At 44.1% G+C, this 20,444-nt stretch overlaps 1 protein-coding gene across 1 annotated transcript in view; it reads right to left on the reverse strand.

Moving 5' to 3' along the window:
• The window catches only part of LOC143142668 (protein diaphanous homolog 3-like), a 291,988-nt gene that overhangs the window by 106,902 nt on the left and 164,642 nt on the right, over positions 1 to 20,444 (reverse strand). The window contains exons 18-20 of the mRNA XM_076303722.1: positions 3,559 to 3,657; positions 2,413 to 2,507; positions 792 to 893 (exon numbers count right to left, since the gene is read on the reverse strand). Coding sequence (XP_076159837.1) covers positions 792 to 893; positions 2,413 to 2,507; positions 3,559 to 3,657 — 296 coding nt within the window. The remainder of the gene's footprint in view (positions 1 to 791; positions 894 to 2,412; positions 2,508 to 3,558; positions 3,658 to 20,444) is intronic.

Consider the following 20,444-nt stretch of genomic DNA (forward strand, 5'->3'; position numbering starts at 1 on the left):
TCATTCCTGGTCCACGCTCTGACAACAGCTTAGACACAGAATGTATTAGGGGTTTGCACGGCGTGTCATCAGATCTGGACGTTGCCATATTGGAGATACTCGCCTCATTAGAAAGCATTAGGCACTGACGAACATCGTCAAGGAAAATGGTTAATTATTGCCGTGTTTTAGGTTGTACCAATAGGTCCGACTGAGAAAAACATCTGGTGTAGGTATCGACTTCCACAAGTTATTAAAAAAACAGGGAGAAAGGAGAATAATGCCAGAAGTTATCGGAGGAAGGGGGGCGCTTGTGGTTGAACTTGGTACTTCGTCTCCCTCACCCAACTCATATGGATCTGCGCTGCCAATAAACCGTAATTTCTCGAAATATCGCACCTTTTCTTGTGGTCCAAGTCCTGCCCTATATGCCTTTGCATCTTAGACGGATTTTGATGAGCTTTTCTGTTGTTTAGACACGGCTACAATCACGTAAGATATCCAAAGTGCATAATACTCCATTGTACTTCATTCACAGAGTACCGCCAATATGGCCGCGCGTGCTGGGTTACCATGGTTACCGGCCAGAATGTGACGTCCGTGCAAACCCCTAATATGGAGAGCGATAAAAAGGTGACCTTGAAATTGTGGAGTTAAAGACAGCACAATGAAACATTTGGGTGCATCTAAATGTTGTGCTGGTGCGCCTAAATAAAAAAGTTAGGTGCATCAGTGCAACCAATGCAAAAAGATAGTCAGGAGCCCTGGTGTGTGTGCGCGTGCCGTGCGTGTGTGTATTTTGTGTCACTCACCACGACTCCGAACTGCTCAGGTTCAGACAGGCTGTCGTAGTCGCTCTTGTACTGGGCCAGGGCATTCAGCTGCTCCTGCTCTGGAAGATGCTTCACCAGGTTCTAACACACACACAAAGATTCATACATTAATACATATACAGACAGTGAGAGAGAGAGAGACATCTCGAGAGTCCTGGACAAATCTGACTAACAAAGGTACACACTGTCCTACTGTACTGTTAGACACAGCCCTATGACCGCTATATTAAGCCACTGCTGGGCTTTATCATCTCTGGAGGCTGCTAGATTCTAAAACTCAAACTCAACCCCGCATTACTGGCATGGCAGCATTAGCACAGGAAAAAAAGCCACTAAAATGTACAGCACCGTAGCAGATGCACCGCTAGACTAATATTTCACAGCACCCATCCTCTCATCCTCTCCCCATCTCTTCTGTAGTCCACCTCTTCCATCTGTTCCCCATTTCCACAGCCGCTCGTACCTTTTCATGCTTTTAGTTCAGATGGGTGTTCAATTTTTATCTTCGTTTCTATGCGCACAACCATGCCTGGATTTGCACACATGCTTAAATGCTATATGTGCTTTAGCGTGCCCACACATCTAAAAGCTATGTCTGCCAACATCCATTTCCAAGTTGGTATGCTTAGATGAAATAAACCTAGCTACTTTGGTGCATGTGTGTGTGTGTGTCTGTCAGAAAAAGAAAAGAGTGTGGTTTCTCAACTCTCCTCTTGCTGCTGGGCGGTTTCTCTACTTCTACACTTGATGTAAAAGAAAACTGCCTGAACTGACGCGGGAACTACTTAGCCAAACAAGGCTTCCCTATAGGCCTGGAAGGAGCCCTGCCCTTTGGCATGGAGTTGGAAACTGTAGGAGGCATGCTGCAGAGCTGTACATGAGGAGCTGTCCACGGTGCTCTCTGTGCCAACGCAGGCCAATCTAGGCGCCTCATTTGGGGGCCGATCTACAGACAACTGGGTGTGAGAAACCCACACACAACAAGCATATGTCTTCATTAAAGCTGTGCTGTGCTGTGCTCTGTGTGTGTCTGTGAATATTTACGCATCTGCCTGAAAATATGTCAGGAGCATAACCATGTTTGTTAGGAGCAGAACCTCTCTAATTGGAGTGGGGAGCGGCAGCAGAGAGAGAAAGACAGAGAGAAAAAAGACAGAAAAAAAAAAAAAACTGAAGTTTAAGTTTCTAGAAGGTTCCAGTGTCAGGAGGGGGAGTGTAATGAGATGCTGCTCAGGCTGCAGCGACGGGTCAGTCTCTTGGCCCGTAATGAGAGGGAGCAGGAGTGGGGTGAGGAGACGCGACACCGACAGAGAAACTGAGAGACTGGGATAATAGGGACCGAGGGCCGTCAATAGTGCCCTTCGTTCACCATTGTAACATTCAGAGGCACGTCTTCAACATGCATGCAGCCTCCACAAAAACCTCAAGAACTTCTCTACAAAAATGTGATAGTGACAATTTAACTGGGTTTTCAATTACTGCCATGCTTATGACTTTGTTGCTTTTAATAACACTGGAAGAAGCTCTAGACTATCCATGCTTAAAAATAGAACATACTCCAGGCCTGAGATGGGCATGTAAAGGTTGAAAGTCACTGCACCTGGATCATGGGTTCAGAGAGCTGCTCCTCATCGACCTCCAGGATTATTCTTCTGATCTCTTCATAAGGCATGCGGAAAGAGCCCAGGAAGATAGCTGGGGGGGCGGGGGCAAAAAATGTCATTGTGGAAGCTGTGTAATGTGTGTGTGTGTGTGTGTGTTTGAGTGTGAGAGAGTGAGTGATTTGATGTGTGTGTATGTGTATGTGTATGTATGTGTGTGTGTATGTGTGTGTGTGTGCGCCTGTCCAGTCTCAGATCAACTCTGTCTTTCATTATTGCCTAAACAACAGGTTTACATGGACACTGGGGATATGAACATGACAGAGTGACAGCTGGCACTTTGTGCACCTGCAGGCCTCGGCTGATCTCTCACAAAGGATGACAACAAAGAGCCAGAGAGAGAGAGAGAGGAGAAAGAGAGAGGAAGGCAGAGTGGGAGTGTGCGAGGGAGGAAGAGTGCGTGTGTGTGTGAGAGAGAGAGAGAGAGAGAGAGAGAGAGAGAGAGAGAGAGAGAGAGAGAGAGAGAGATGGGATGGGAAATAGAAGGCACAGGCTAGAACACTGCTTTGAAGAAAATGATGTTAGTCTCGACCTTTTCAAAATTGAATAACATTCAACTCTGTACATTACAGATTAAACTAAACTGCTTGTTGTAAGGGTTGTCTATAATATGTATGTGTAATACTGCCTTCATGCCGGTCGTAAACTCGGAGGACCCGACTTTAAAAATCCTGACCTACCAAAAAAGAGTGTACATGAGATCAGCTTGGAAAATAAATACAGGAAACACATTAATACGTTATTAGAACTGCTTACTATGGTTGAGCAAGAAGGAAAATGTCTTGGGTGAGTGTTTCTATCAGCAGTATTAATTTAGTGATAAAAATGACCTTGCCTATTTGTAAAGAGAGTGAGGTTAGTCTCTTGTGTTGTTGCAAGGGAGGCCGCTGTGTTTGGGGAATATGATAGTGACGTCAAGTCGGGTACCTCGAGGCACAAGACTTCTGCACAAGTCCCCGAGCAAAAATTCCGACCCGACTTTGTGCTCAAGTTATTTTTCCTGTCGGAGGTCCGAATTTCCGAATATCCGATGTGGCATGAAGGCGGTATTAGGCTGAGGTCGAGTGTTTTGATTCTGAACTTACAGAGGTTCTGGGCAATCTTTGGATCCAGCACCTTCAGCTCCTTGATTCTCTTCTTGATAGAAGGTTTCTTCTGCTCCATGCCTTCCTCATTTTTTTTACCTGTACACACAAAGTTTATATATCTGATATATCTGCTCATCTCTAGCTTACACAAAGACACAAACACACACACACACACACATGAAGGCAGATGATTAACTGTAAGTGAGTGAGCTCATATTATTAAGAACAAGGTAAGTAACATCCTTAGTGTGACAGGTTTACAAATAAATGAACAGACTGGATAAGGAGAAAAATCAGCACATCCAAGTAGTGCAATTAAAAACAATGACTCAGACACAGTGGGAATACAAACTCACTCTCTGGTGTGTGCATACGCGCACATGCGCACACACACACACACACATAAACACACACTCAAGTTGGTGGCCTTGGAGTAAACAACAATGTTTTTCCCCCCTCAGATGTCAATCAGCATTTAAATACCATAAACACCCTCAATAACATGCTGAATTATTCAGCAGGGGGCTTCTGGGAGATGTAGTAATTAGGACCCTAAGGGCCTATTCAACTTGTTGACCTGGTGGCATGGATGGTGGGATTATGTGCAGAAGTAAGGTGATGCCATAAGCTTGGAGAATGTGTGTTGTTTGCTAGCTGTGCAACAAAAGTGTGTGTGTGTGTGTGTGTGTGTATTTTTGTAGAAAGTGAATTACATTACATTACATTACATTACATTTGGCTGACGCATTTTTAGCCAAAGCGACTAACAACATGGTAAACAGTTTAAGTTTAGAGCAATTCTCAACAATATTAGGACAATTTAAAAAAACATTAGAGTACAGTAAGAATAAGTGCATCAGTGAGTGCTGTTTTTAACAGTTACGTGTCAGTTTAAGACGGCTGGTGAGTGCTAGGATCAGCAAGACTTGTTGTAAGTGTTGCTATGAGAGGAGATGTTCTCTAAAGAGCTGGGTCTTCAGGAGTTTTTTGAAAATGGAGAGGGATGTCCCTGCCCTTGTAGGAACTGGCAGTGTGTTCCACCAGCGAGGAACAACAGATGAGAAAAGTTTTGATTGGCCTGAGCGTACCGGAGGTAGAGCTAGACGTCGTTCGTCTGAGGAGCGCAGCGGTCTGGAGGTAGCGTATGTCTGTATGAAGGCATTCAAGTAGGTGGGAGCAGAACCGGAGACTACTTTGTAGGCAAGCGTTAGAGCCTTGAATTTGATGCGGGCCGCCATAGGTAGCCAATGTAGCTGGATGAGTAGCGGGGTAACATGTGCCCTCTTGGGTTGGTTGTAGACCAGGCGCGCTGCCGCGTTCTGGATCATCTGAAGTGGTTTCACTGCGCAGGCTGGGAGACCTGTCAGGAGGGCGTTGCAGTAGTCGAGTCGTGAGATGACTATTGCCTGAACCAGAAGTTGGGTGGCATCTTGAGTTAAGTAAGTCCTGATTTTCCGTATATTGTAGAGTGCGAAACGGCATGACCGGGCGACTGAGGCAACATGATCTGAGAAGTTTAGTTGGTTGTCGAGAACAACTCCTAGATTTCTTGCAGTCCTGGTAGGTGAAACAGACAGAGAGTCAAATTTGATGTTGATGTCGTGGTGTATGGTAGGTTTAGCTGGGAGGACCAGCAGTTCAGTCTTTGAGAGGTTCAGCTGGAGGTGGTGTGCCTTCATCCATGTAGCTATGTCTGAGAGGCAATCCGAGATCCGTGCTGAAACCAAGGGGTCATCAGGTGGAAAGGACAGATAGAGCTGTGTGTCGTCTGCATAGCAGTGGTATGAGAAGCCATGCGAACGGATAATCTGTCCCAAGGAGGTGGTGTAGATAGCAAAGAGAAGGGGGCCCAGTACTGAGCCCTGGGGGACCCCTGTGGTGAGATGGTGAGGTGCAGATAGCTGACCAAGCCATGATACGTTAAACGAGCGTCCTGTGAGGTAGGATTCAAACCAGGAGAGCGCAGAACCGGAGATTCCCATGTTAGCGAGTATAGAGAGAAGGATGCGGTGATTAACCGTGTCAAAGGCAGCCGATAAGTCAAGCAGAATGAGTACTGATGACCGAGCGGTCGCCCTGGCTTCTTTTAAGGCTTCTGTTACAGACAGCAGAGCCGTTTCGGTAGAGTGGCCGCTTTTGAACCCAGACTGATTTGGATCCAGAAGGTTGTTCTGTGAAAGGAAGTCAGAGACCTGTTTGGAGACTGCTCGTTCAATGCCTTTGGATAAGAAAGGCAGGAGTGAGACAGGGCGGTAGTTCTCGACTTGAGCAGGGTTGAGAGAAGCTTTCTTAAGTAACGGTGTTACCCGGGCCGTTTTGAACGCTGTTGGAAATGTGCCGGAGGTTAGCGATGCATTGATCACGTGTGTGATAGCTGGTGCGATGGTCGGGCTGATGGACTGAAGTAGGCTTGTAGGTATAGGGTCCAGCGAGCATGTGGTAGGACGGCTGCATGTCAGGAGTCTAGATACTTCATTCTCGGAGAGAGGCGTGAATGCTGAAAAAGATGATCTAGCAGTCCCTAGAGGTTGTAGGAGTGCGGTATCTGAGTCCGATGCGTTGAGTGGGCATGTAGAGAATTGACCGCTGATTGCCGCCACTTTGTTTGTAAAAAATGAGGCGAGGGTATCTGCAGTAAGGCTGGATGGAGGAGGAGGCATCTGAGGGTTGAGTAGCGATTTGAAGGTTGAAAAAAGTTTTCGAGTGTCTGTAGCACTGTTGATTTTGTCATTGTAGAAAGCCGTCTTAGCAGCAGTGATGCTGGCTGAGAAGGAGGCCAGGAGTGTCTGGTAGTTTTTGAGGTCATCAGTTAGTTTGGATTTGTGCCATTTCCTCTCCGCGGCTCTGAGTCTGGTGCGCTGCGATCGGAGGGTATCATTTAGCCATGGATGAGAGTGTTTGGATCGAGCTGGCCTTGTGGTAAGAGGGCACAGCTCGTCTAGACACGAGCTCAGTGTGGAGCAGAGCGAGTCTGTGGCCTCATTAACCTCCAGAGAGGAGAAGGTGTTGAGTGGAGGTAGACCGGAGGCAACCACAGAGGAAAAGTGCGTTGGAGACAGGTTCCGGATGTTGCGGCGGAACGTGACCATCGGCTGAGGAGCCGGAGGCTGTTCTGTCAGGCTGACGTTGAACCGGATGAAGAAGTGGTCAGAAAGATGGAGAGGCGTCACCGTGAGGGTGTCTGTGCTGCAGTTCCGAGTGAAGATCAAGTCAAGTCAAGCTTGAAGAATTGGTGCACGCAGATGGGGGTATGGGAAACTATGCATATATGGGACTGTGAAGCTGGCCTACATGACCAGTCAGTGCCAGAATGTGCTATGTGTGGACTATGGGTCTATGAGTGTCTTTGTCCGTGCCTCTGTGTGTGTGTGTGTATGTATGTATGTGTGTGTGTGTGTGTGTGTGTATGTGTGTGTGCGTGTATACGTGTGTGTGTCAGTCAGAAAGTCTGTGTGTGGTTACGGTCTGGCTGTAAGAGGATTGAGCTTGGGCGAGACGGCTGTGTAGAATGAGATTAGGGCTGCAGTTCTCTGAGAAGTGAGCAAAATGAGGAGGGTCTGAGTTGTCATTCTAACACACACACACACACACACACACACACACACACACACACACACACACACACACACACACACACACACACACACACACACACACACACACACACACACACACACACAGTATTTGGATGCATTTCCACCCACCCTCCTTCTTTCTTCTCTCTCTCACACACACACATTTTCAGTCACTGTGACTTCCAAACACTCACTGCATTGCAAATATCCCTCTGTACAAACAAAGACATTGATTGGCTAGTCACAAAAACAAACACAAGTTTGTGAAAAAAGACAGACACAGAACACTGTCTTCTTTTACACATTTATGTCTCGTAGAGAAGCCCTGTGTGGGAATGAGGTGTGTGTGTGTTGTGCTGCTTGGCTGGGTTACAAGCAGCAGCTCAACTGAAAAGGTTATTATGAGGGTAAAAAAGTAATATGGGAATGTGATTGACTCCCATCCCAAACAGAAGGAGCATAGTTAAAGTAGACGCTAGATAGGTCTGCCAATAGACACAAGTCAGGGAGAAGAGAACAGGATTTAAAAGGCATTTAAGCATACTGGCTACAGTCACACACTCACTTTATTCTGTTATTCCAATTTGTCTCTAATGAGGACACCTTGATTGTTTATATTGCAAACTACTGTTACGGGGAAAAACGAGACCTACTGTTTAAGGTTACAGGGAAGTATGCTATAAAAGAGTTCAGGTATCATGAGGAGAAAGCCTAAACTTGTATACAAACATATACACAAAGGTGTTAACAACATACAAACATCAATAAACACACACACAAACACATACAGGTGTTCACTTCACAAGTAGGGAGCAGTCTGTTGACTTACGTGTCTCCACAACAGGAATATTAACTTCAAGGTCTTGTAGAGAGCACAGAAACACAGAACAGGAAAAAAAAAACAAGAAAACACCATGAAAAGAGATGTAGAGAAAACCGACAGGAGATAAAAACAGGTAAGAGGGAGAGATGAGGTGGGAAGCTCAAGTTTAAATCATTTCTTATACCGCATTCATTCCCAAGATGAAGTAAAGGTGAAAGAAGAGGAGGGAGAGTAAGAGAGACACAGCGAGAGAGAAAAAGTAGACTTTTATTTATCTATTCTTTCCTTTGGCAATACACTGAACAGTCATGCCAATATAGCACACTGAATTGAAAATTGAGAGAAAGAGAGATGGAGAGAAAATCAGACATCCCCAGGAACAGCGAACACATTTGCGGGGGGCTCTTCCATGGGAGCAGACAGACCAGATCTTTGAAACTAATGAACTAATTGCAATCAGTTGGCGTGCTGGTTGGACATCATTAAGGATTCATGTACTCAATATAATTGAAGCAAATTGGCTGATTCAACCAGTCTGAGCCCCTGAGAGCGAGATGAAAGCGGCAACAGACTGTTCTGTTCTGTACATCCACAGATTCCACAGACATATGCACACTCACAAACGCACGCGTAGGCATAAACAAGTACACGCATGCACAAACACATACGTACACTCACAAACATACGTAAGCACACAAACATTCGCATGAACACACCACACACACATACAAATCTAAATGCACAAATAACTCCTCTTTGGCCACGTTCTCTGTATGAAATGTGGTAATATGGTGATACAGAACCACAGCATGACAAACCAGTTCCATTTCACAAGCAGTTCCATTTCACTTAGATAATGATGGTCAGACCCAGAGAAAGCATACAGTGAGATATGAGTGTTCAAAAAGTTACTTTTCTCTGCAGGTGTGAGAGGGTGGTACTGCGTGTTTTGGTAATGTGGCTATTGCCTAATTGAATCAAAACCTCCTGCTGACAAACTATGCCCGCCTTCACCTCTCTCTCTCATCTGGAAAGTGTTCATTACACAGTGGACCAATTAACAACCTTATGGGAGGGCAGGGTTCATTAGTTAATCAATCTGCTTTATGCACAGTCGCCATTAGCCAAGACATCAACTAGGACAAGGAAGAGACAGAGTCCACCATCACACACATAGGGGAATGAAAGGGGAATGAAAGAGTAATAAACACGTAGGAATTGCTATATCATACCCCCTCATGTGGGTACACACACACACACACACACACACACACACACACACACACACACACACACACACACACACACACACACACACACACACACACACACACACAGTCAAACAGTCATGAAGTGTCGTTATTGGCTGCAGGCCACTAATACTCAACTATCTGCCCCTCTAATCACCTGATCCGATCCCAGAGTACTCAAACACACAGAAACACATAAAAACAGGCAAACATTAACTCATGCCATGCATACCCACACCCAGAGAGAGAGAGAGAGAGAAAGAGAGAGAGAGACAGAGCAAAGTAAGAGAAAGCAGAGAAAAATATGCAAGCATATTAGACTACAGACATGCACATTCATATGCAGGCACACATACACACATCGGCACACACACAGAAATGTATGGCAAGGCGCACTTGTCCTTCATAAAGTGTGTGTATGTGTGTGTGTATGTGTGTTTGACTCTTCTTACTCTACACCTACAGGGACACGTCCTCAGGTTAGGAGTGTGTGTGTCTCTGTGTGTGAGTCTGTGTCAACAACACCACTTGGGATTGAGAGGAAAGCAATGGAGGGAAAGTCAGAATGTTAAGGCTTGAGTGATGGGAGTAACACGAGCACCTGTGTATAGTTACAAAAACAGCAGGGCCGGTTGTTCCTTGGCACCCTGTCAACAAACTGACCCTCTTCTAACAGATACTGCAGCAGACAGCACAAAAAAACCCCTCAAAATTATACACACACACACACATATTCAGACAGAAACAGAAAGAGGGGAATGGGGGGGGTTGACATAAACAGCGACTGAAAGAGCATGACTGATGCTCGACATGTTAGCCACACGCCTACACCCAGTCCCCTGGGCAGAGGCTGTGGCGGGGGCGATGCCTGCGGCCTCATCAAGGCCCCTTTTAACCAGGCCCCCGGAGTGGCAGGAGCACCGTGAGCGCCGGGGCCAGATCACACACACGTGGCCCTGGGACACAGGGAGGCACCAGGAGCGTGGGCCCGCCCAGCAGGGCTCCCCCATGACACGGCTAGCAGACATGTGAACACACATTCAAGTTCGCCCACATACAAATATATGAGGGGGGGGGGGGGAGTAAGACAAAAAGGCCGGACTTTGTGGAACAAACTATTTTCTCATCGAGCCCACACATTGAACAGAGGCTAACATTTACAACGTTCATGTTTTCTCTGAACAGTTCAATTTGAACAATTTTGTGTTCCATTTCAGCGGTAACTCTTCATCCACGGCTCTCGGTATGTCCACATAAACGCATCTCCTCAAACTGTTTACAAGTTTGCAAACATTCGCAGAGAACACAAGGCAAACAGAAAGCTGTTTGTGCATTTGAACGCACCTCTGGTGTTCCTTTTCCTCCAAGATCTCACCTCTGTACCCATAGCATGATGCATGTCTTGCTAAATGACTTGGGTGTGTATCTACCACGTTAACGGGTGCCAATGACAAACCACTAAGGGTGTAACGATACGTGCATTCATCTTGAATGTTTCTGTTCAGACAGTAGTAACCCTAGGTTCCGTTACCTTATGCTCCGTCGCCCAAACTGTGAAATATCGAACTTTGTTGGCACACACAGAATATCAATTCTGTGATGTTTTACCCAGAGAGTTTGCTGTACATCAGCTGTTGTGCATCAGCATAGTGCTGCACCATACTAGTAGGTTTAGCCCGGTTAGCCAGATTAGTCAAATTCAATGGACCACTATTTGACTCAAATATTCAACTAGAAATGCAATTCCAAGGAATTACCAGTGCATGAAAATGCAAAAGTTGTGATGTAAAATATCATGTATAGTTAAAATAGATAATACAGAGATAGTTACTACGGTGATGCTAGGATAGATATGGTGGTTGCATAGCTTAATAAAAGTTGATAGTTTAAAAGTAGACCGTTTAAAAGTTAGTAACTATGTTACTTAGCTAACTTAGCTAATGTTTTCTAGCAGTTTTGTCAAAAATGCTAACAATGCTAACTAGCATGCTAACAATATTAACTATGCTAACCATGTGACTTAGTTAACTTAGCTAATCATTTTTAGTAGTTACGCTAACTATGCTAACTAGCATGCTAACTATGCTAACCAACTTAGCTAATCATTTTTAGCAGTTTTGTGAAAAATGCTAACAATGTTACCATGTTAACTATGCTAACCATGCTAACTAGCTAACTTAACTAATGTTTTCTAACAGTTTTGCTAAAAATGTTAACCATGCTAACTATGCTAACTAGCTACAGTAGGTAGGAGTCATAGTTGATGACAAGTGTTGACATAGTTGATGACAAGTTAAAAGTTGTTGATAGACAGCTAGTTTAATAGATAGTTTAATGATAGTTTAAAAGTAGACCGTTTAAAAGTTGAATGTAAAAAGTTCAGTAGTTTAATGGGTTAAATTGTTTAACAGTGGATTATTGTAGTGAGGACTTTTATTTTGAAACAGTTTTGGGCAGAGGAAACAGTTGAATAGGATGTGTAGTTTTAATTGACCCAGATTGTATGCTTAAAGGTCCAGTATGTAGGAAATAATGGAAAATAAACTGTAACCATTCCAAAAATGATCACCATATGCTGTCAGAGAGTAAGGAAACACGATGAATTGAAATAATGGCTTATTTGACAACACTACTCTAACCCCTAAAACCCATGAAAAAAAATGAGTTACGGGGCAGAATCTCTTGGAATTTTCGTTTATGTTTTGAACGATTAATTCTAGAATAGTGTATTAATAATGGGCTAGCACGTCCTCCTATTTGGGTTGCCAAATTAGCAAAGGCCAACTGTCAACAGCTGTCAGTTGTTATGAACGCCTACGAGAGGCAGGTACATTTCCAAAATTAAAACAAGAAACAAATTAAGTGGACATCGGAGGAGCTTCCTGAGATGGTGACGTCTTCGTCAAATGAAGAATATCAAGTCTGACGCAGAGCTGGCCATATTTCTCCACAACAGGTAGGCTAAACTTCATCTGCATCGCTAACTTCAGCTAAATGTTCAGCTATGTTACGTTGGTTTAGGTATTATTTGTTTTCACTGTTTCCGTAATGTGTAGCTGGGTCATGGTTGGAGAAACGTTTAAGCAGCTGCAGGTCAACTAACGTTAGCTAAGTCTTCATTACATCTGGCAACCCAGAAGAGGCTCGATTCTGGTAGTCTTGAGAACGTTCACCAGTGTTTTGATTTTGGCCTACAGAATGTTCGGTAACAATCCTACAAATCGCACCTTTAAAGCCTGAGGCTGCAGGTGGACTGAACAACCTGGCATAGGATTCTAATTGCTTAATGGCCGTATTATGATGTCACAATCGGCAATGTTAAGTCTATGGGGATTTTTAAAAAGTTTTTCTTTAACAGTTTAAAGTATAAGGGCTGTATTTTGGGTCACCAGCGCATGGCGTAATACTCGTTATTCACCCGCGGAAAGTTGAATTCGGTATTTTGCACGTTTATTTTTTAAGCATTGCGCCCAGGGGTGTGGCAATTAACAACCTAGGGAGGGGACTCGCGCATTGTCTAAAAATCGCTATCATACACCACCTAAACCTGGTCAGAAGTCAATGGCGAGTTGTTCATATGCTATTTTAAGAGCGCATGTCAACAGTCATATTGGCAGGTGCACGCACCATCCTTCTATCATTCATGAACGCACACCAGCGCACGTCCATACTGTACATCTCATGATGAGTAGTTATTCACCATCATTTGCAAATTGGTAATGACGGTTAAAAGTGATTAGGGGAGAGGCGAGAGACACGTATGGAGCACAGCTGAAGACGCACTGTCACGAGATATAAGCAACTCCTCTGCAGGATAAATGTTGTTTTATTCAGTCATTTGAGCAACATTAGGGTAAGTGTTGCTTTTTCCAGCCTATGTTTTCGATGGTAACCCATTGTCAGTCAATAGTGACTGCATATAACGGTCTTGTCGTTGACTGACTCCTTGGTGAAGTTAGTTTCACTTTGCCAATGAGTTCAAATAATAGACTAGTGCAAATGCGTGAAGGCTATGCTAGGTTTTAGTAAAGCATGGTTTAAGAATTATTCCATACGGTCTCGCAAGCAGCCTCCTTCAAATGCGCCGTTGAATGCCAAAATACCGATGCATTTATTTGACATATCGCGCGTTGCGCCGTTAAAGGGAATGACAGATGTCATTCTCATTGGTTTAAAATTATGTTACGCCCCAAACACACCCATATGACTGATTAAAAGACCTAGGAACACCTTGTTACGCCATGCGCTCCACTTTTGAGAACGATACCCCTCCCAATGTGAACTGGACATCCTACTAAATTTGAATAGACTTTTGACGAGTGACGATGCACTTTAGAATGTCATGATAGGGCCCTAAAAGTTTCAAAGTTGAAACGACATAGCAAACTGGTCCGTTTGAAGGCCTACGTTACAAAGTTTGAATGAAGTTTCTAAGTTAAACTGTTCAAGAGAAATTGCGTACGGAAAAAGTGGTAAGCGGAATAATAAGAAGTAGTTGCCTAGGAAGAACAGTACAGTGCATTTTCATGCACTGTAATTAAAATCAAATTTGTGTCTGTAGATACACTTCAAACATTTAATTTATGACAGATAAATAACCGCAGTACCCCAGTGTGTTGATTAGTGGAATGCAACAAAACCAGATTGGAGGACAGGTCCCCCACAGCGTTCCGGCAGAACTGTGAATTACGTATGTGTACAGTTGTCCCCCTACAAACCAATGGAGGTGAATCTCTAAGCAACCCGATGTTCACACGTTCACACCAGCATGTGTGTGTACATGTGTTTAGTGATGGCTGCCTTGCAACTGAAGCCAATGACCCAGCAGAGAGGCAAACACACAGCTGCTTTGATAATGTTAAAGAGTAAATTTATGATTGGTAATTCCATACTGCATCTGGCACTACTGTGTCAGTAAATACTGCAGTGATGTGTGCAGGACTTGCAAGCTGGAGACACATGAATCATGAGATTCTTTCCATATACAAGCAGTGAAGACACTTTAAACCCCAACAACACACAACACATCCATTATCATTCTGACTGAACACACAACAAACGGTCAAACACACTTTCGAACAAACGTCTTTCAAACAATCTCTTATGCAGTCATGACCATAAACACTCAAAAACCTAAGCATATAATAATCAGCACTACAAATACACACCAGAAATAATTACTCTGGCAGGTTTGACCATTATCTGCATCTCTTTCTCTCGCACACACACTGCACAAAACACACACACAAAACACATGCTGACAAAAGATAAAAGCCCCCACCCTGTCTTCTTCCCCTTCTTTCTATTCGTCTGATTATTCCTTCTTTCCTCGCCATCATTACAGGAGGGGGAAGGACGCACATTTGGGAGGGGGTGGGAAGTGGGGAGGGATATTTGTCTGGATGGAAAAACATGTCTATTATCAATTCTTCTCCTCATGAAAAGAAAAGCCCATGCGTGGATGAAAAATCATCTTGGCAAAATAACGTTGCGGCGGCAAATGTCTTTTAAACGAGGCAGCACATTACTGGGCTGATACCAGAGCCAAGGCGAACAAATTGTAAATAAATTGCGGTGCTTTCGCTACTAGAGAGAATGAGAAACACGGACAGGCAGAGCGGAAGGGAAGGGATAAAAGAGAGAAGCAGAGGGGAGGGATGGATGGCTGAAAGGATGAATAGAGTCCTAGCAGAAGGGGAGAAACAAATGGGAGGAGAAGGTAACCACAAGCGTGTGGAGTATACTGTAGGACATGGGAATACGTGAGCCCGCTCACACACACACACACACACACACACACACACACACACACACACACACACACACACACACACACACACACACACACACACACACACGATCATACAGTACATGCAGCAGTACAGAGGCTTTAGATTAAATGCACGCAAACAGCAAAACCCCCTCATGGGAATCATCGCAGTCCTATTATCATCAATCCCTGAGATTACAGACACACCGACTGCCACTGACGAGAACTTCCACTGGTTCATCAATCCCGGGGGTTGGGGAGTGATCTAGAGCGAGCACGCTTGGATAACAATCCATCTCTCGGGCTGCGACAGAAAATTAACCTCTAACTGCTCTGTCTGCCGGCGCCACTAACACCAGAACACACTGCTCTCCGTCAACCAGACACTTATCATTCAGTCTAGACAGAGGTCAGGCCACGGGAGCAATCTAAAACTACCACAAGTCAATTCGCTTCAATGATTAGTGATGGATTAGCAGCACGCACACGCACACACACAGAGACACACCCAATCAAGGGTTGCTTCAAGAGGAACCACAAGAAACACTTCAGTCACATGTGGATCAATGCACCCAGCTGTGCATTAATGACAAGGAGAAAGTGCATGTGTGCGTGCGCGCGCACACAAATTGATCACCACACTTAGTCATCCAGGGAGGTTTCACCTTCAAGATCTCATCTGTGCAAGGTGGAAGGTGGTATTTCAGCCACAATGCTTAAAGGAACACGCCACCCAAAATCAGTAGTAATATATGTTCTTACCTTTACTTTCACGAGTTGAGTCATACCTCTCCCGCGTCGGTATGTGCACTCAAACGCTCTGGCGCGCGGCGCGAATGTGTTAGCATGTTGCTATGCTAGCGGGCTCTGCCGTGGCCGTAGAGAGAGTAAGATGGCATTAATCAAACACATCCACGTTTTCCCTACTTAAATACTAGAGGTGTCACGATTCTCCAAATCCTCGATTCGATGTAATTTTCGATTTTAAAGTCACGATTCGATTCGATTTTCAATCTTTTTTAAATATTACTATTAATGCATTCCTTATATGTAATTTACTCTTTTTGGCCTTTTCCTTTTCGGGGGCTTTTATTTTGAAACTGCTTTGAAACAGTTCCAACCGCGAGGTTGTAATGTAAACAGAACTAACATTAGGCTAAAACAGAGACGTGAACATAGTAAAATGAAACAACACAGAATGTTAATTTGATTGTTTCAGCACACTCCGAAGAGACCCAAGGTTAGTGTTCATGGAATATGTACTTATAAATGTGCATTTTAAGCCTTAAAGTAACTTTGGACTGTAATTAGACAATCTAATCCACACCGGTGATTTCAAAGTAGCAAGAGGGGCTTTGATTTCGGTAGGTTAATGTGTAGGCCTATATTTTAACTGGCTGCAGCCTAAAATTAGAGCACGTGCATGTGTGTTTGTGCGTCTTGGCATACATGCTGGACGTGAGATTGGGGGTGTGGCTGCATTGTCGATTCTACTTTAAGTTCGAAGTTCGAGATTGAGATGTAATTTCGATCGATTTCGAAATAAAATCGAAATCGTGACACCCTTATTAAATACAGTTGCTCAAGTAGTTGATTAAAAATGTTAGGGCACACAACATGAAACGTGACGATTTTCCAAGCGAATAAACAGGAGAACTACAATGTCTGGCGCAATAGCACTTGGGAGTACTTTGACCTAGGTAGTAATATTAATTAACACCTAATTGTAGATCCTATCCACCACAGAGTTTAGAATCCATGCTTGATCGACCCCTCAGCCTCCCCCTCCCCTCTGAGCGAGAGAGAGGCACACACACTAGAGATGCGCCGATGGGCTATTATTTCAACCATAACTGCATAGCAAAACTTAATCCATCCATCAGCAAAGTTTTTTGACCAATTTTCAAAACCGCACCCACCGCCATCTGCTGTGTTTATAATGAATATGGGATGTTTTTAATGTAGCCTATATGGGATGCGGCGCTGCTGACGTGAGGCTAGAAAGCTCTTGCCTGTTCTTTCTAGAAAGACTGATCCAATGCAGCAAATATATTAAAAGGCTAAAGTCCTACATTGGCTATGTTGTAGCCTATATCCCCAGAATATCAGCAGCAAACTCAGTCTCTGTCTCGCAAAACAGTCTCCAAATAAAACGCACATCGGCCTGTTGCCTAGCCTATTCTGTGTGCCAATATAGCCTATCGTCCAAAATGCTTGATTGCATTGCATTCTCCACATTTTTAGCTAAATTTTCATGTACCACATCAGCGTTTTTGTTCAGTGAATCTTTTGTAAATTGCTTTACAATTACCGTCGGGCCTAGGCCTATTGCCAGGCTTGCCTCAGCTTCGGTCACGTCCTTTTACAATTTTATCATTGTAATAAAAAACGCAATTTGGCACATCATTTCAACATGCTGCTGGCCTACTAATTAATGCCTATTGTACTTTATTTTTTGCAAATAGAAAGAAATCCTTGATAAAATAACAAGTCATTCACATTACTTTACGCACTGGCCTGTCAGGGTGACACTAGGACAAGCCTGTTCTGAAGACTCCCATTCATTTTGACTGCATGGGAAGAGAATGCGTCTTTTTCAGACAGACAGCGCAATTCATGATGATCGGACAAACTAGCGCCTCGATATTAAAGAAACGCCGACTCCATTCATTCCGAAAGTCCACCGCACAAAAGTGCAACGTACATGTTCACATTATAACCGCCAAACTTGCTTGCTTGCCTTCTAAGTTTTCCGACTTTTTTTCCATACCTTCTTTTTTCCGCTGTGGATGCTATTGAGCTTGTAGAAGTCATACGAGTCATATCACTCTCTGTCTCTCTTTTAAATGCCTATTCCTTGAAGGCTACAATTACTATGTGTTTGATATCGAAACAAAATAACCCAGGCAGTCTCATCTAGGATATAGCACAGGTTGAAGTCAACTTCAAGTTGGTTCTATTTACTGAGGTGAATGTGTGTGTGTGTGTGTGTAAACACACTGTAGATGACTCAGAAATTACATCGGAAGAAGGAGTGAATAGTGGCAAGAGGCAAGCCGAAGGCTGCTGACAAGTTGTGGTACATGAAAATTTGGTACATGAAAATGTAGCTAAAAATTGGAGAATGCAATGCAATCAAGCATTTTGGACGACGCGGAGAGACAAGCCGGCAGCAGATTAAATGCTCGAGAGAGAAAAAGATGCTGTTTTAAAAGGACGTGCAGACCGAAGCTGCAGCAAACAGGTGATATTTAGACATTTATTTCACAAAATCCAACTGGACACATTGAGGCCAAAAATATTGAGAATTCTACAGGGAATGTTGAAGACGAAGGAGTGAATAGTGGCAAGAGTTAAGCCGAAGGCTGCTGACAAGGGCCGGACGGTAATTGTAAAGCAATTTACAAAAGATTCACTGAACAAAAATGCTGATGTGGTACATGAAAATTTAGCTAAAAATGTGGAGAATTGGCACACAGAATAGGCTAGGCAACAGGCCGATGTGCGTTTTATTTGGAGACTGTTTTGCGAGACAGAGACTGAGTTTGCTGCTGATATTCTGGGGATATAGGCTACAACATAGCCAATGTTGGACTTTAGCCTTTTAATATATTTGCTGCATTGGATCAGTCTTTCTAGAAAGAACAGGCAAGAGCTTTCTAGCCTCACGTCAGCAGCGCCGCATCCCATTTAGGCTACATTAAAAACATCCCATATACATTATAAACACAGCAGATGGCAGCGGGTGCTGTTTTGAAAATTGGTCAAAAAACTTTGCTGATGGATGGATTAAGTTTTGCTATGCAGTTATGGTTGAAATAATAGCCCATCAGCGCATCTCTAGTGTGTGTGCCTCTCTCTCGCTCAGAGGGGAGGGGGAGGCTGAGGGGTCGATCAAGCATGGATTCTAAACTCTGTGGTGGATAGGATCTACAATTAGGTGTGAATTAATATTACTACCTAGGTCAAAGTACTCCCAAGTGCTATTGCGCCAGACATTGTAGTTCTCCTGTTTATTCGCTTGGAAAATCGTCACGTTTCATGTTGTGTGCCCTAACATTTTTAATCAACTACTTGTGCAACTGTATTTAAGTAGGGAAAACGTGGATGTGTTTGAATAATGCCATCTTACTCTCTCTACGGCCACGGCAGAGCCCGCTAGCATAGCAACATGCTAACACATTCGCGCCGCGCGCCAGAGCGTTTGAGTGCACATACCGACGCGGGAGAGGTACGACTCAACTCGTGAAAGTTAAGGTAAGAACATATATTACTACTGATTTTGGGTGGCGTGTTCCTTTAACTTATGATGACCACACGACATGGATGGGTAATCTAACAAGGAGATAACCATGTTTTGCTGAAGCGCATCACTGCCAAAGGAAAGCATTCTAACCCAGGTGGTCCCAGACATGTAGGCAGGAAATTCTGATTTTTTTGATCTCAAAGGGGTTTGGCAGGGAATAATGTTGGTAGCGTGATGGTCTCAATGATTTGGGTAACATCTGGGGTAGGTGATTTAGGACGTAAAAGCTTCTTCTCCATTCATGCAACTCCAGAGAATGTGAATCTATGTTCGGATCTATACATCTATGACAGGGGTGGGCAAACTTTTTGGCTCAAGGGCCACATTGGGTTTTGAAAATTGGCCGGCGGGCCGCACAACAACCACCCTCCCCGACCTCTGCCTGCTCCGCTATGGCTAGTGCTGTACCTACGGCTGGGCCCTCTCACAGTTTTTAAATGGTCAGTAGTGGGAACTACTGTTGCCTTCATGATTTCCTTTTAAAAGTTTCTTATAAGAAGGAGATATCAATTATCAACAATGACAAGCCAGCTGGAACCTACGGCTCTCTCTCCCTCTCGTGAGTACAGACGCATTCCCAACCAGAGCCATATAAAGGTACCTTTATATGGCTCTGTTCCCAATTAAATGGATCGCATAATGTTCACGTTAGATCTGCTGCAAAGGAGATAACTAAGAGTTTAACATGATGTTATCTCTATTTAACATGATGTTTTGACATTGACATTGCAAACGTTCTCTAAGATGAGTGAAAAGCAGTTTGCAGTAAGGCTAACCAACGTCGTCTCTCTCGCAGGAAAAAAATAGCGAGCAGCCTGATAACCAAATGAAATGCTCGGCGGGCCGGATGAAAATGCTCGGCGGGCTGGATCCGGCCCGCGGGCCGCAGTTTGCCCACCCCTGATCTATGACCTATTCAAATACATCTCCGTGGGCATGATGCTAAATGTGTGTGTCTGTGTGTACAATAATGCACTGACTGTAATGGCGCACATCCTGAGTGGCCTTTAGCACAGACTCGTTAGGTGGACGTTATTGACTTGACGGAATGTCAGTCAGGAGACGACTCCTCTCAAATAGGCTCAAAGAGAGAAGGGGAACAGAGAGAGGGAGAGAGACAGGCAAATACCCAAGAGCTAAGAGATGCAGTGTTGCAAGG

Source organism: Alosa pseudoharengus, unplaced genomic scaffold (assembly GCF_046254945.1).
Source record: "Alosa pseudoharengus isolate Yale_2024_CS ecotype anadromous, Long Island Sound unplaced genomic scaffold, YU_APseudo_1.1 YU_APseudo_1.1_scf_24, whole genome shotgun sequence".
Lineage (NCBI taxonomy): Eukaryota > Metazoa > Chordata > Actinopteri > Clupeiformes > Clupeidae > Alosa > Alosa pseudoharengus.